Source organism: Myotis myotis, unplaced genomic scaffold, assembly GCF_014108235.1.
Source record: "Myotis myotis isolate mMyoMyo1 unplaced genomic scaffold, mMyoMyo1.p scaffold_m19_p_4, whole genome shotgun sequence".
NCBI lineage: Eukaryota > Metazoa > Chordata > Mammalia > Chiroptera > Vespertilionidae > Myotis > Myotis myotis.
Window position 1 is genome coordinate 50,933,280 of NW_023416346.1, and position 14,226 is coordinate 50,947,505.

General features: G+C 43.6%; 2 protein-coding genes across 11 annotated transcripts in view; one reads left to right on the plus strand and one right to left on the minus strand.

The window, feature by feature from the left end:
* Window positions 1-6,229, plus strand: part of AMMECR1 (AMMECR nuclear protein 1) — a 181,195-nt gene extending 174,966 nt beyond the window's left edge. Inside the window, exon 6 of the mRNA XM_036305170.1 lies at window positions 6,208-6,229. Coding sequence (XP_036161063.1) covers window positions 6,208-6,214 — 7 coding nt within the window. The 3' untranslated portion in view covers window positions 6,215-6,229. The remainder of the gene's footprint in view (window positions 1-6,207) is intronic.
* Window positions 1-14,226, minus strand: part of TMEM164 (transmembrane protein 164) — a 213,860-nt gene that overhangs the window by 35,954 nt on the left and 163,680 nt on the right. For 9 of the 10 annotated variants that reach the window (XM_036305182.1, XM_036305181.1, XM_036305178.1 and 6 more), the window contains one exon: window positions 1,311-1,389. The exons of the other annotated variant lie outside the window; for it this stretch is intronic. In XM_036305182.1, the coding sequence (XP_036161075.1) occupies window positions 1,311-1,389 (79 nt within the window). The remainder of the gene's footprint in view (window positions 1-1,310; window positions 1,390-14,226) is intronic. 10 annotated transcript variants of the gene reach the window in all.

Sequence of the window (14,226 nt, forward strand, 5' to 3'; positions counted from 1 at the left end):
GCCCACAACCAAGGTACATGCCCTTGACCATAATCGAACCTGGGACCCTTGAGTCTGCATGCCGATGCTCTATCCACTGAACCAAACCGGTTAGGGCAATTAATTCCCTTTTAATGTGCACGAATTTCGTACACCGGGCTACAAGTATTAAAATATTTCTTCTAATTAATTTCCTTTCAATGTGCAAAAATTTGTGCACCGGGCCACTAGTATTTAGATAACTCCTAAGAATCACAAATGAGAGAAACCAAGGACAGGGGGCAAATCTCTGGGCTGGTAGTAGCTGACATAGACAGTAATAATATGCATCCTCCAACATGTCCCTAGATTAACTGGTCCTGAGTCTGTATCATGCCAGAAGTTCTTAAGGATTCCTGAGTTAGAGGAAGCACACTTCCAAACCATCTTTCACTGGGCTCAAGGGCCCATGTGGACTTGTGTCATATTTAATGCGATATAAATGAAACCCTTGCTGCCTGGGGTAAGGTAGGGAGGGTTGATCTCTGAGAAAACTCCCAGCAATACAAATAAAGAGGTTGGTGGCTAAGAGTAGAAGAGGATGTCTTCCAGGTATAGGCCTTACAGGATGGTAAGAACACAGAAAGAGCATATCTCATACTTAGCCTAAAAAGGATAGGAACTACCCTTCCCTTTTGTCTACTATACAATAGAGAAGGGATAATTTAAGGGACATTGCATGGTCACAAAACAGTTTCCATTCTAGGCCACCTCTCCCAGGTTGGTGGTCTCACCCTCATGACCAAATGAACGTTTTCAATAATTTATTTTACATGAAGGTCACTGCTTTCACCCATCTCTTCCCTCAATCCCATAACCCCAGAGTCCCTGGACTTCTTGCCTCTTTCAGTATTTCTTTGGTTCTGAAAGGATGGATATAATGAGCAAGAGTACAAGGTCTGCCTCTTAAAGAACTGAGTGCTTCCTACTCTCCTTCCACCCTATACTCACACTAAGACAAGGGGAAGGCACAAGCACAAGTGAGTGACAGAGTGTGGGAAGTTTCATGCAAACCCAAACAACCACAGACAAAGAACCCAAGGCATAGGCCCTGGCACAGGCAGTCAGCAGCACCAAGCTCATCCACAAAAGATGGTTCTGAAAAGCCCCCAGACTCTTTGCAGGCCCCATCCATGCCCATTTCCCACTGTCTGGCATAAAGCATGCTGCATAAACCCAGCCAGGCAGCACCTTAAGATCCTCGTAGGCAGCCAAGAGGTTATGAATCCTCAAAACAGAAGAGAGCATCTAGGTGTTGGGGTGGCACAGGGGTGTGGTTTTGCTGGCCTTACCTCCTTTCCAAAGCAGGTAGATGGGCACCACGTAGAGCATAACATGCTGAATGTAATATACCTCCAATTCAAAGGGGAGCTGTAAGGACAGGAGAGAGAGGTGTTTCAGAACAGAAAGCACACATTTCCACAGATTCTGAACTTGAACACTCTTGCCACATCTTAGCAAACCCATGCATTTCACCAGTTCACCTCCCTTCACAATCAGACAAAAAAAACCAAACAAACAAACAAAAAAACAAGTGAAATGAATATACCTATGACCTAGGCTGGCATCTTCCAATGTGTATTTTGCAGAAATGGTACTTGAAAAATGTTCCACTAAGAAAGTTGGTTACCCCGTAACTTCTGTCTGTAAAAACCAGTGGGGATTGTGGCTGAGTGAGCTGGAGGGCTCTGGAGTCACAGGAAGCTCTTCTTAAAGGGACCAAACACAGACTTACTTGGACTCTCTCCTTCTGAGTTCCAGTACTGGGGCAGCAGCTTGAACAGAATCAGGGACATATGGGAGGAATTGAATTGTCTGGCATCAGGGAGAGAGATGGTGGGTGGGCAGCTTTCTTCCAGACAGAAGTGCTGGCAGAGGCCATTGCTCCTTTTCTGAGACTCACCCCCATAGAGCTGAAAGGCAGGTGCCATATCTGAGTATCCGTCAACTTGGCACACACTGTTTGCCCCATCTTGGTGATTCTCTGAAGCTCTCCTCCACCCAACTTTTGAGCTCACTTGAGTTGTTTCCAGTGGCTTTTCAATATGAACAGCCTGTCTTGCATCATACTTCAGACTTTCCTAAATCTCTCTAACAAGATGCATCTGGCCTCTGCATACTCTATACATCTTGCTAAGTAAACCCAGGCCTAGCACTAGTGGAAGCCTGGCACTGGTTCACAGCATGGTCTCTCCTTGGCACTTCCAAGCCAAGCACAAGTAGCAACAATCTGCAGAACACTCTGTAGCCTGTACCAGGTGGCTCCAAGATGCGCACAGGCAGTGGCTGACCTTGCACCTCCCAGAAGTCCCCAGAGCCAGTGCACCCAATGGACAGATTCATACCAAACTGGATTAAAACCCCACCACCTCCATGAGTGACACAATCAAGAGCCATACTCAGAGAGCACCGAAGACCCTGTTAGTCCTGTTAGGGTTGAATCCTGCATAGCAGCTCCTCTGATGTAGTCACGGCTGGTCAGCATGGGAGTCAATCCCTCCCAGTGATGTGCCAACAGCAATCAAGGCTCAACTACAACAAGACTGTGCACACCTGGAGTGCCCAGCTCAAGTGGCTGGGAACGCTGTGCCACTGGGCCCTACAGAACACCTACTACACAAGGCCACTCTACCAATTCCAGGAGACATAGCAGCTCTAGATAATATATAGAAACTAAAATTGGGAAGCAGCCAAAATATAGAGAAACATAAACAGATCCCAAATGAAAGAACATGAGAAATCTCCAGAAAAAGAACTAAGGCAAGCTAATGACCAGATACAGAGTTCAAAACTGCTTATAAGGATGCTCAAGGAACTTAGTGAGAACTTCAATAGCATGAAAAAAGAAATAGAAGCCACAAAAAAAGAACCAGTCATAAATGAAGGATATAGTAACTACTAGAGGCCCTGTGCATGAAATTCATGCACTCCATAGTGGAGGGGGTCGCTCAGGTGTCTGACTGATGGCTTAGGCCTGCTCCCAGCCGGGCTTAAGCCAGCTAACCTACCAGTCAGAGCATCTGCCCCCTGGTGGTCAGTGCACATCATAGCAACTGGTCAACCAGTCAACTGTCTGACCCCTGGTGGTTAGTGCACATCATAGTGAGCAGGTCAGCGGCCTTAGCATATCATTAGCATATTACGCTCTGACTGGTTGAACAGCCAAATGGACGAACAGACACTTAGCATATTAAGCTTTTATTATATAGGATAATGAAGAATACATTATAGCAGTGGATCTCAACCTTCCTAATGCCGTGACCCTTTAATACAGCTCCTCATGTTGTGGTGACCCCCAACCATAAAATTATTTTCATTGCTACTTCATAACTGTAATTTTGCTAGTTATGAATTGTAATGTAAATATCTGATATGCAAGATGTATTTAGGCGACCCCTGTGAAAGGGTCGTTCGACCCGCAAAGGTGTCGCAACCCACAGGTTGAAAACCACTGCATTATAGGGAATAAACAGTAGAGTAGATAAAGCAGAGGATAAAATAAGTGATTTGGAAGATAAAAAAGCATAAAATATACAATCAGAACAGAAAAAGAAAATATATTTTAAAAAATGAGAATAGTGTAAGGAGCCTCTGGGACCACTTCAAGCATACCAACATTCACAACATGGGGGTGCTGAAAGAAGAAGAGAGAGAGCAAGAAATTGAAAACCTACTTGAAAAAATGATGACAGAAAACTTCTCTAACTTGGTGAAGGAAATGGACATTCAAGTCTAGGAAGCACAGAAAGTCCCAAACAAGATGAACCCAAAGAGTCCCACATCAAGATACATCATAATTAAAATGCAAAATATTAAAGACAAAGAATCTTAAAAGCAGCAAGAGAAAAGCAATTAGTTACCTACAAAAGAGCTCCCATAAGACTGTCAATTGATTTCTCAGCAGAAACTTTGCAGGCCACAAGGGATTAGCAAGAAATATTCAAAGTCATGAAAAGCAAGGTCCTACAACCAAGATTACTCTACCCAGCAAAGCTATCATTTAGAATCGAGGACAGATAAAGTGCTTCCCAGACAAGAAAAAGCTAAAGGAGTTTGTCACCATCAAACCAGTATTACAAGAAATGTTAAAGGGTCTTCTTTAAGAATAAGAGGGGGGAAAGATAAAAAATATGAACAACAAAATGGTAATAAATACCTATCTCTCAACAATTGAATCTAAAAAACAAAATAAACAAGCAGAACAGACTCATAGATACAGAGACCATTTTGATAGTTACCACATGGGAGAGGGGTTAGGGGATGAGTGAAAAAGTTGAAGGGATTAAGAAGTATAAATTGGCTGTTACAGAATAGTTATGGGGATGTAACATACAACATAGGGAATATAGTCAATAATATTCTAATAACTATGTGTGGTGTCAGATGGGTACAAGATTTATTGGGATGATCACTTAGTAAATTATGTAATGTCTAAGCACTGGGATGAACACCTGAAACTAATATAATATTGTATGTCAAATGTAATTTAAAATAAAAAAAGATTTTTTAAAAAGAGAATGAAAGTTGGTTGAAAGGGTAAGAAATATTCCATACAATATATTCTTTTGAAGACTCACCATGTATATTAGTGGTATATGAAAGACCTGGGTGGTCTCTACAATTACAATTGTTTATACAGTGTTTCCCAAACTTAGTTAGCCAGTGCCTTTTTACAAATAACACTCAGTATTCTGCAGAATATACTGGAAGAAAGACAATGTTATTTCACCTCCTGTTCCAGGTGAGTAGCTGGTGAACTATTTAAAAGCTTATTTATCAGTTGACATGAAGAGCATATGGAATAGAATTTATTATTCCTAATTTCCAAATGAAAAAAAATTGATTGCTAGATCCAATGTGGTCTAGATCCAAGAAGAACTAGTTTTCCCACTGGATATTTGGGGTCAGTCCAGAGTTAGTCCTACTTTGGGGTGAAGACCAAGCAATTGGGCCAATATTTTTTGTCATACATTGCCAAAAATGTCTCCAACCTCCCTCCATCTAACACGCCCACACATTCACTCCTGTTTCCCGTCTCTCTCTCTCCAAATGGAAGCTCTGGATTACCAAGGCAGAGCACAGTTTCAAGTTGGCATGAGCACCATGCTGTATACCCTGGTAGTGAGTGGAGAATGAAAATGGCTGGGTGAGTAACTCAATTCCAGCAGCTGGCAAGAGGCCAAGCCTTCAGGCTTACACAGCCCCCAGTGTGCGCATGAGTGTACATACAGACACACACACACACACACACACACACACACACACACACACACACCAAGGGGAAGCCCAGAGAAATAAGGACACTCAGGGGAAGGTCAGCTGCCTCCTTGTTCCCTACAGAACAGGCACAGAAGCAAGGCTATGTACTAATAAGAGGAGGCATTTATGGGCTCTCCCGGCCTGGAAGCCCATGCCTGCCTTGTGCCAAGAGCTGAAACCAAAAGATGGCAGATGGCAGATGGCAGATGGCAGAACTCCCAGAGTGGGATTTGGGACAACTGTGGACCCTGGACAGACACTGGCTCTGGTTCTTGAAAATAAAAACCTACGCAGAAGGAAAATTTCCCATGGATCCAGATGATGCTCGACTATTATTTTATGTTCTCAGAGGAAAATGTAAAATCCCACAAAAAGAGATGAGGTTCTAAGCAACTCTGCAGACCATGCCTGAATAGCTGGGAAAAAAATCATGGGGTGTGACAATGGGCATCACTAGCAAGAGGTAGTTAGGCTTCCTCATAGTAATGTGGTCTTGGATCACCCTACTAACTTAAATTTCAGTACTGTTTCATGCTTTTTCTAATGTTTTCACATCCACCATTGACTCAATCCTCTCAAAACCCCATGAAGTTGGGGGATAAAGTATCATTATCTGCATTTGACAGGCGAGGAAACTGAGATGCAAAAGGGTTAACTGACTTGACGGTGGTCACCCAAAAAATAGGCAAGGAGCAAAGGACCCAGGAAGGCTCAGTGCTCTGGCTGTCATCTGACTTTTCAGGTACTTCAGGGACTTGACCTCTTCCTGAAAAGGGCCTGGGAACCCAGGCTACTTTCCTACAGTAGTGGAGCAGAGAACCATGCCAACGGCTAGCAGCCCCTGGTCCCAGCCAGATCGTCAAACAGTACCTCTGATGGCCTCTCAGACTCTATTTACCCACTGGACTCACAGTGCCTACTTACTTCTAGGTCCTGACAGCCTTACTAGGAAGCAAACTGCCCACCTGCTTTTCCAGTTTCGCACCATGGCTGCAAGCAAGGACTTTGGAGTCTTGTCAAATCTGTGTTCTACAATTTGATTCTGCCACTTAATAGCCCTGTGGTCTCAGGCAAGTCGCTGAACCTCTCCACCCCAGTGAAATGAAAATAACTGCTGTTAAAAGATTGTTGTGCACTGGCTGCTGTTTCTCAGTGATTAGAGCATCAACCCATGCACCAAAGGGTCATGTGTTTGATTTCCAGTCAAGGGCACATACCTGGGTTGCAGATTTGATTCCTGGCCCCCATGGGAGGAGTTCTGGAGACAACTGATTGATGTGTCTCTCTCACATCGATGTTTCCCTCTAGCCCTCTCTCTCCTTCCTCTCTCTCTCCCTCCCTCCCTTCCTCCCTTCCTTCTTCCCTTCCACTCTCTCTAAAAATCAATGGAAAAAATATCCTTGGGTAAGGATTAACAAAAAACAAAGGTTGTTGTAAGATTTCTAATTTTTTTAACATAACAAACATTTATATAGTACTTATTATGTGCCAGTAACTATCATAAGCACTTTGCTAACTATTAACCCACCGAAACCTTGTAACAATTGTGCAGCAGGTCTTCAAATAACGTTGTTTTCTTCAACATTTTGTCAAAAATTTAATTACATGCTGTAGGAACTTAACTCTTGTTTATATAAATTGCCTGTGATAAAATTAGTTTTATTATATGTCATTTTGCTTAAAGTCACAGAACCTACTGATGATGATAAGTGGGGACTTACTATATTGTTACAATTATCACCATTTTAGAGATGAGAAACTGAAACACAGAGAGGTTAAATAATTTACGGGAGAGCACATGACTCATTCGGTGACAGAATCAAGTTTCAAACCCAGGCAGTCTGGCTCTAGAGCAGCTGTGGGCAAACTACGGCCCGCGGGCCGAATCCGGCCCGTTTGAAATGAATAAAACTAAAAAAAAAAAAAGACCGTACCCTTTTATGTAATGATGTTTACTTTGAATTTATATTAGTTCACACAAACACTCCATCCATGCTTTTGTTCAGGCCCTCCGGTCCAGTTTAAGAACCCATTGTGGCCCTCGAGTCAAAAAGTTTGCCCACCCCTGCTCTAGAGTGTGTAGATTTAGCTAGTATATTCCGCTGCCCCATGTGGATCCCTCCATCTACATCCACCCCCCCCCCCACCTTCCACCCCCCCCCCCCCCCGCCATAAAAAAGGTCTGATATCCAGGAGATGCACAGTGGATAGGAGCTGTTATGATTAATAGGGGTGGTAATGGCAGTACATTAGCAGTAGCAAAATTAGTACTTGTCCTCACTGTCCCTCCACATGGGGACTGGGCCCAGTCTCCCCCTATTCACTTTTGACCCTCACCTTCACAGCCTATTCTGCCCCACTGTGGCCCCAACCCCACATCACAGAGTGGCCCAGCTTGGCCTGCAATACAGCTTCCTGTCACCAGCCCACTGAGGCTTTGCAGACACCTCAGGCAAAAACCTCAGCTGGGGTGGCCAGGAGATTGCCCCCATCAGCAGTGTCCTTCCTCTGAGGGCTGCTTCACCCCCTATTCCTTCCAAGAGTTCCCTACCTTGGAATGCCACAGAGAGTGTTAAACTGAGTGTAGTTACCACTGACATTCAGGGCCAGGGAGGAAAAAGAGGATACAGGCAAAAGAGGAAGTGTAGGAATATAGGAAGAGGGAAGGAAAGAAATGACAGAGAAGGGGGGGGGGTGACATAAGAAAAAACACACAAGTGGCAGGAAGAAGGGGCTGACTAGGAGCAAGAACCTACCACTAGTCATTTAATAAAAATATTTATTAAGTACTTATGTACTGTGTTAAATACTTTTACCTGTGTTGTCTCATTTAATTATTACAAGTTTCCTGTGAAGCAGGAACTATGATCACCCCCATTTGACAGATAAGGAAACTGAGGCAGGGCAGGGATGGTAAAGGATATTTGGCAATGAAGAAGAAAAAAGGCAATTTTCTTTACTAAACACTGAATCCAGGCCAAGTCCCAGGAACTTTCTCATGGAGCCTCCCCACCCTGTTTTCCCCATTTTGCAAACACTATCTGCAAAATGTCATACTTCCTCCAAAAGTAGTTTCACTTGGCTAATTAATTTCTAACCTACAGACCTCACATCTGGAACTCCACTGTAATGTACATATCCTGGTTCCTTTTCAGCTGGAGGATTCCCAAAGCTTTAGACCAAAAGTCTTACATCACTGGGATTGAAAGTCAAAAGCAATAAAAAGATTTTAAACTGCACAAGTCATTAACTTCTTTCTCACATCCAAGTCAACATCATTTTTAGACTCAGGCTGCCTAAAACATTAGGTGCGTGGACCCTGTCCAAGGCAAGATCCTGACCTCCTTCCTCTAGCTTAGTGGTCGGCAAACTGCGGCTCATGAGCCACATGCGCAGCTCTTTGGCCCCTTGAGTGTGGCTCTTCCACAAAATACCACGTGCGGGCGCGCACATACAGTGTGATTGAAACTTCGTGGCTCATGCACAGAAGTCGGTATTTTGTGGAAGGGCCACACTCAAGGGGCCAAAGAGCCGCAGTTTGCCAACCACTACTCTAGCCCTACATCCCTGGTTACTGCAGTCACCATACAAAGCCTAAGACGCCCTGGTCACTGCCCAGCACCTGAACTCTATCCTCTGGAACCCAATGATAAGCATACTCTTCTCTGAGCGACCCCTCACCTTCTTGCTTTAACAAAAACCTGCTCTCCCCCAGTGACATTGCTATCCCTACAACCCTCTCAAGTTGTGGGTGATTTTCCTTCCATATCTCTTGGTAGGGTCAGGGGAGGAGGGGCAGTATCCTCTTTGTTCCTCACTGCTGCTTCTAAATTGTGTCTTTTCCAGACCATTCTCTCTGCCTCCTTTCTAACCACTCAATGTGAATATCATGACATTAGACTTGACCACCCACTACTCTTCTTGTTACAGTCATCTATGAACCCTCTCTATGTGTATTCCCCTTCAGTCCTTGAAGACTTTAACTCTGGCATCCCTGCCACTCCCTTCTGACACACCTTTATCAAAATTCCCGTGTTTCCAATATTTAGCAATACTCTGATCTCTCAATGCCATGGTCTCCATTCCTCTTGAAATCTCATCTCCATCTTATCTCAGCCCTTTATCCCCATTGCCATACCTGTCATTACTACTACCCAGGATCTCTACATAAACTCTGTCGTGTATCCCACTCTCCAACCACCACTTCCTATCTATCCAACTTACTCCCCCTTATATTCCAACTCTAACAATTTTTCAATTTTATTGGTAACTATAGTCTGTCCATCCTAAAACCTTTTTACTGCCCCTCACCAACCTCATGTACTTATTTCTATGCTTACCCATCACTCCCTGGACACCCTCTCTCCCTTTCCCTACTTGCCATGCAAACCACATTTCTGGTTAAATCCAACTCTCTACCTTCATGTCCTCATATCATGCAAGTAAGCATGGCTGAAGAAAAATATAAAGTGATTCTTTTAACACTTTAAATTCATAATTGCAAATTTTGAGTGGGCCCTTAATTTGACCCCATGATCCAATTGCATTCCCAAGTCCATTCCCTCTCCTCTCTCCTAGAACCTTTGCCTATCCTCCTCCTCAGCTGGTGATATGGCTTCCTATTTCATTGGTGGGGAGGAGAGGAGCAATTGTAAGAGAACATGCACAAGCTCCCAGCATGACATTGCCTTCCTCTCTGAATCCATCTGTAGGGCTGCATTTTCTTCTGCTGCTATGCAGAGACCACCCATACTGTTAGCGAAGGCTAGCCCTCCCATTCGTGCACTAGTTCCTATCCTTTGCCGCCAACTAAACATCACACCTGCAATTGTCCCTTTTCCCCCACTGGATCATTCCCATCAGAAAACAAACAAACAAACAGACAAACAAAAAACAACAACAACAAAAACATGTTACAGTATTTTTCATTTAAAGAAAAATATTCTTGAGCCCACATTCCCTCTAGTATTCCCCATATCTCTACTTCCCTTTATAGCAAAACTCCTCCAAAGGGTGGTCTCCTCATTGCCATCATTTCCTCTTCTATAAGTTATCCTTCCATCCACTCTAATCAAATTTTCATGGCCACCACTCCCCTTGAATTGCTCCTATTGAGGTTACCAATGACCTTCACGTTCCTAATACCAATGAGTAATGAGAATGGAAGCTAGCCCCTACGGCATCTTTGTATGAATTTTAAGTAGCTGCCCATTTTTTATCCCCATGCCATGGTGTCTATTTCAGGTCTCTTCTTAGTTGACTCATCAGCAGCATCTGATTCAGTTGGTAATTCTCTCATCTTTAAAACACGTTCTGCACTGGGCATCCAGGTTATCACTCTCTGTCCTTCCTCTACCTCAATGACTCCCATTCTCAATCTCCTTTGCTGAATCTTCCTTATGTCCCTCACCTTTAAATATTGGAGGAATAGACCAGAGCCTATTCCTTGGCTCTCTTTTCTATCTACTCTCATTCACTAGATAATCTTATCCAGGTTCCTGACTCTAAATGCCATCTATATACTGATGACTCCCAAATGGATATCTCTAGCCTAGAATCAGGCTACCAAGATTGAAATTCTAGCTCCACCATTTAGTTGCTATGAACCTTTGGGCAAGTCACTTAATCTTCCTCTACTTCAGTTGGCTCATTTGTAAAATGGGAATGATAATAGTACCTACTACATCAAACTGTAGCAAAATTAGGTGATATTATGCATGGCACAGTGTTGGCATATAATATGTATTCAATAAATTTTGGCCGTTATAATCATCCTCATCTTTAACATCAATCAGTCACTAATTAGTAAAGCCAGGATTTCAATTGCAGCCAATAAGAAGTAGTACCAAGTATCTTTTAGTGAAAAGCAGGTGGTCTTTTCACCTCATCATTCTGCCTTAGCAAGAACCTCCAGCAAGTGATAGTGGCAGCTGTGGCTGCCCCACAGCTCTAAGACACATATCAGTATACTTATCAGATGACTACTAGGATAACTTTAGCTTGCCAAATCAATCCATTCTTTGGCCAATCTCTAGGCAAGTTTATCCCTGGAGACTTCTTTATTCATCAAAGGAATTTCAACACTGCTCTCCTCTTCTCACCCATGACAATTCTATTCTTATTCTCATCTAATCAGTAAAAAATAACACTTATTGAGACATGACTAAATGTCAGGTAATGTATGTGGCTCTGGGTATACTGCAATAATGAAGGCACAGTCCATGCCCTACAAGAGTTCATAGTCTAGCTGAGGAGGCTAACAGATAAAGGGATAATATCTATGTAACAAAAATATTATGAAATACCTGTAGATCAGGCATTCAATTTGGTTTGATTTTTCTTTGAAAGTCAGGGAGAGTCCTGCATGATGTACAGTTGTGTAGAGTTTCTGCTGGTGGCTGGGTTCATGGGATGCTATTAGAGGCAGGAACACCAGTTAGAGACTGGCAATAGCAATGCCTAAATCAAACTTAAGGCAGAGGCAGCAAGAGAAGAGAAGACAGGCACTTTTGAGAGATGGTAAGAAAGTTGAATCACCAGGACTAAGTAATTGATTGAATAGTGGTTATGCCTAGGTGGATGGTGAGATTTAGGGGCTTCTCCCTAAGTTGGGGCCTACAGTCAAGGAAGCAGATTGGAGAAGGTGAGTTACAAGAAAAGAAGCTGGAGAGAAACCAAGATGGCGGCATAGATAATCACCTGAAATTGCTGCCTGGCACAACCACTTCAAAACTACAACTAAAAGACAAAACGGACATCACCCAGAACCATAGAAGGCTGGATGAGTGGAAATTCTACAACTAGAAGGAAAGAGAAAAGCACACTGAGAGTCAGAGGAGGTGTGGAAGTAAAGTGCAAAAGTATGGAGGCGCACGAGGAAAGGGCTGGCAGCTGAAGACGCAGTTGTGTTTTTCTACTGGGAGGGAGACACAAGCTCCAGACTGCTCTGAACTCCAGTTCCGGGCAAGTCTCTGGGGACCCAGACTCATATGGGGAGAAACTGGACTGTTTGGCAGCGGTCGGAACTCGAGGGCGGCTTTCTCTCAGAGGTGCTTACAGCGATTACCACGGGACACTGAGACCCAGGGCCTTTTAGGGCAGGGTTGAGGATCAGCCATAGCTGTTTGCTCCGCCCTGTTTATTCCCTGAGACCCCGCCCCACCCAAGATGCGTGCAGAGGCTTTTGCATATGAATGGTCTGGCCCTTTGCAATCTAAAATTACCTACCAAACTGCAGCTGGGACAGAGAGACCCAGAACATCCAAAAGAAGGCCCAAGGACTCACAGCAGCTTGCATTGCTTCACAGCTGGACCTCATCTGGGGACCTCCAAACCCCAAACAAAGAAGAGGAATCTGCAGATCTCTCCACATAGCTCTTGCTGGGTAGCCTCAGGCAGAGGCTAAATTAGCACCTCCTTAGAGATCCAAGAGCCAGTGTACCTAGCGGTCAGAGTGGGACCATCCAGATTACAACTCCTCAGATCCATAAGGGACACACTCAAGGGGCAGACTCAATGAGCACCAAAGCCCCACTGAAGCAAGTCTTGCCCCATAAGGGTGTCTCCAGCAGAGAAGTTCTCCCATCACAGACACAGCTGATTCTCACAGCCAATTGGCCTGAAGGTCAATTCCTCCTAGTGATACCAACAACAATCAAGGCTTAACTACAAGACTGTGGACACAACCCACAAAGGGGTGCACCAAGAGTGTCCACCTGAGGTAATTGGGGAGGTTGAGACACTGGGCCCTATAGGACACAAAGCCACTCTGTCAACACAGGAAGCAGCCAAAATGTGGAGACAAAGAAACAGGTCACAAATGAGAGAAATGGAGGAAAGCAAACTACTGGATATAGAGTTCAAAACCACAGTTATAAGGTTTTTCAAGAATTTTCTAGAAACCACAGATAAATTTAGTGAGACCCTCGATAAATCTAGTGAGACCCTCGAGGATATGAAAAAGGACCAACTAGAAATTAAGCATACACTAACTGAAATAAAGAATAATATACAGAGATCCAACAGCAGACTAGAGGATCACAAGAATCAAGTCAAAGATTTGAAATACGATGAAGCAAAAAACACCCAACCGGAAAAGCAAAAAGAAAAAAGAATCCAAAAATATGAAGATAGTGTAAGGAGCCTCTGGGACAACTTCAGGCGTACCAACATCCGAATTATGGGGGTGGCAGAAGAAGAGAGAGCAAGATATTGAAAACCTATTTGAAGAAATAATGACAGAAAACTTCCCCTAGCTGGTGAAAGAAATAGACTTACAAGTCCAGGAAGCACAGAGAACCCCAAACAAAAGGAATCCAAAGAGGACCACACCAAGACACATCATAATTAAAATGCCAAGAGCAAAAGGCAAAGAGAGAATCTTAAAAGCAGCAAGAGAAAAACAGTTACCTACAAGGGAGTACCCATACGATTGTCAGCTAATTTCTCAACAGAAACTATGCAGGCCAGAAGGGAGTGGCAAGAAATATTCAAAGTGATGAATGGCAAGAACCTACAACCAAGATTACTTTACCCAGAAAAGCTATCATTCAGAATTGGAGGTCAGATAAAGAGCGTCACAGATAAGAAAAAGCTAAAGGAGTTTACCACCACCAAACCAGTATTATATGAAATGCTGAAAGGTATCCTTTAAGAAGAGGAAGAAGAAGAAAAAGGTAAAGATAAAAATTATGAACAACAAATACATATCTATCAGCAAGTGAATCTAAAAATCAAGCGAATAAATAATCTGATGAACAGAATAAACTGGGGAATATAATAGAATCAGGGGCATAGAAAGGGAGTGGACTGACAATTCTCCGGGGGAAAAGTGGTGTGGGGGTGCGGGAAGAGACTGGACAAAAATAGTACACCTATGGATGAGGACAGTGGGGGGACGGGTGAGGGCAGAGCGTGGGCTGGGAACCGGGTGGAGGGGAGCTATGGGGG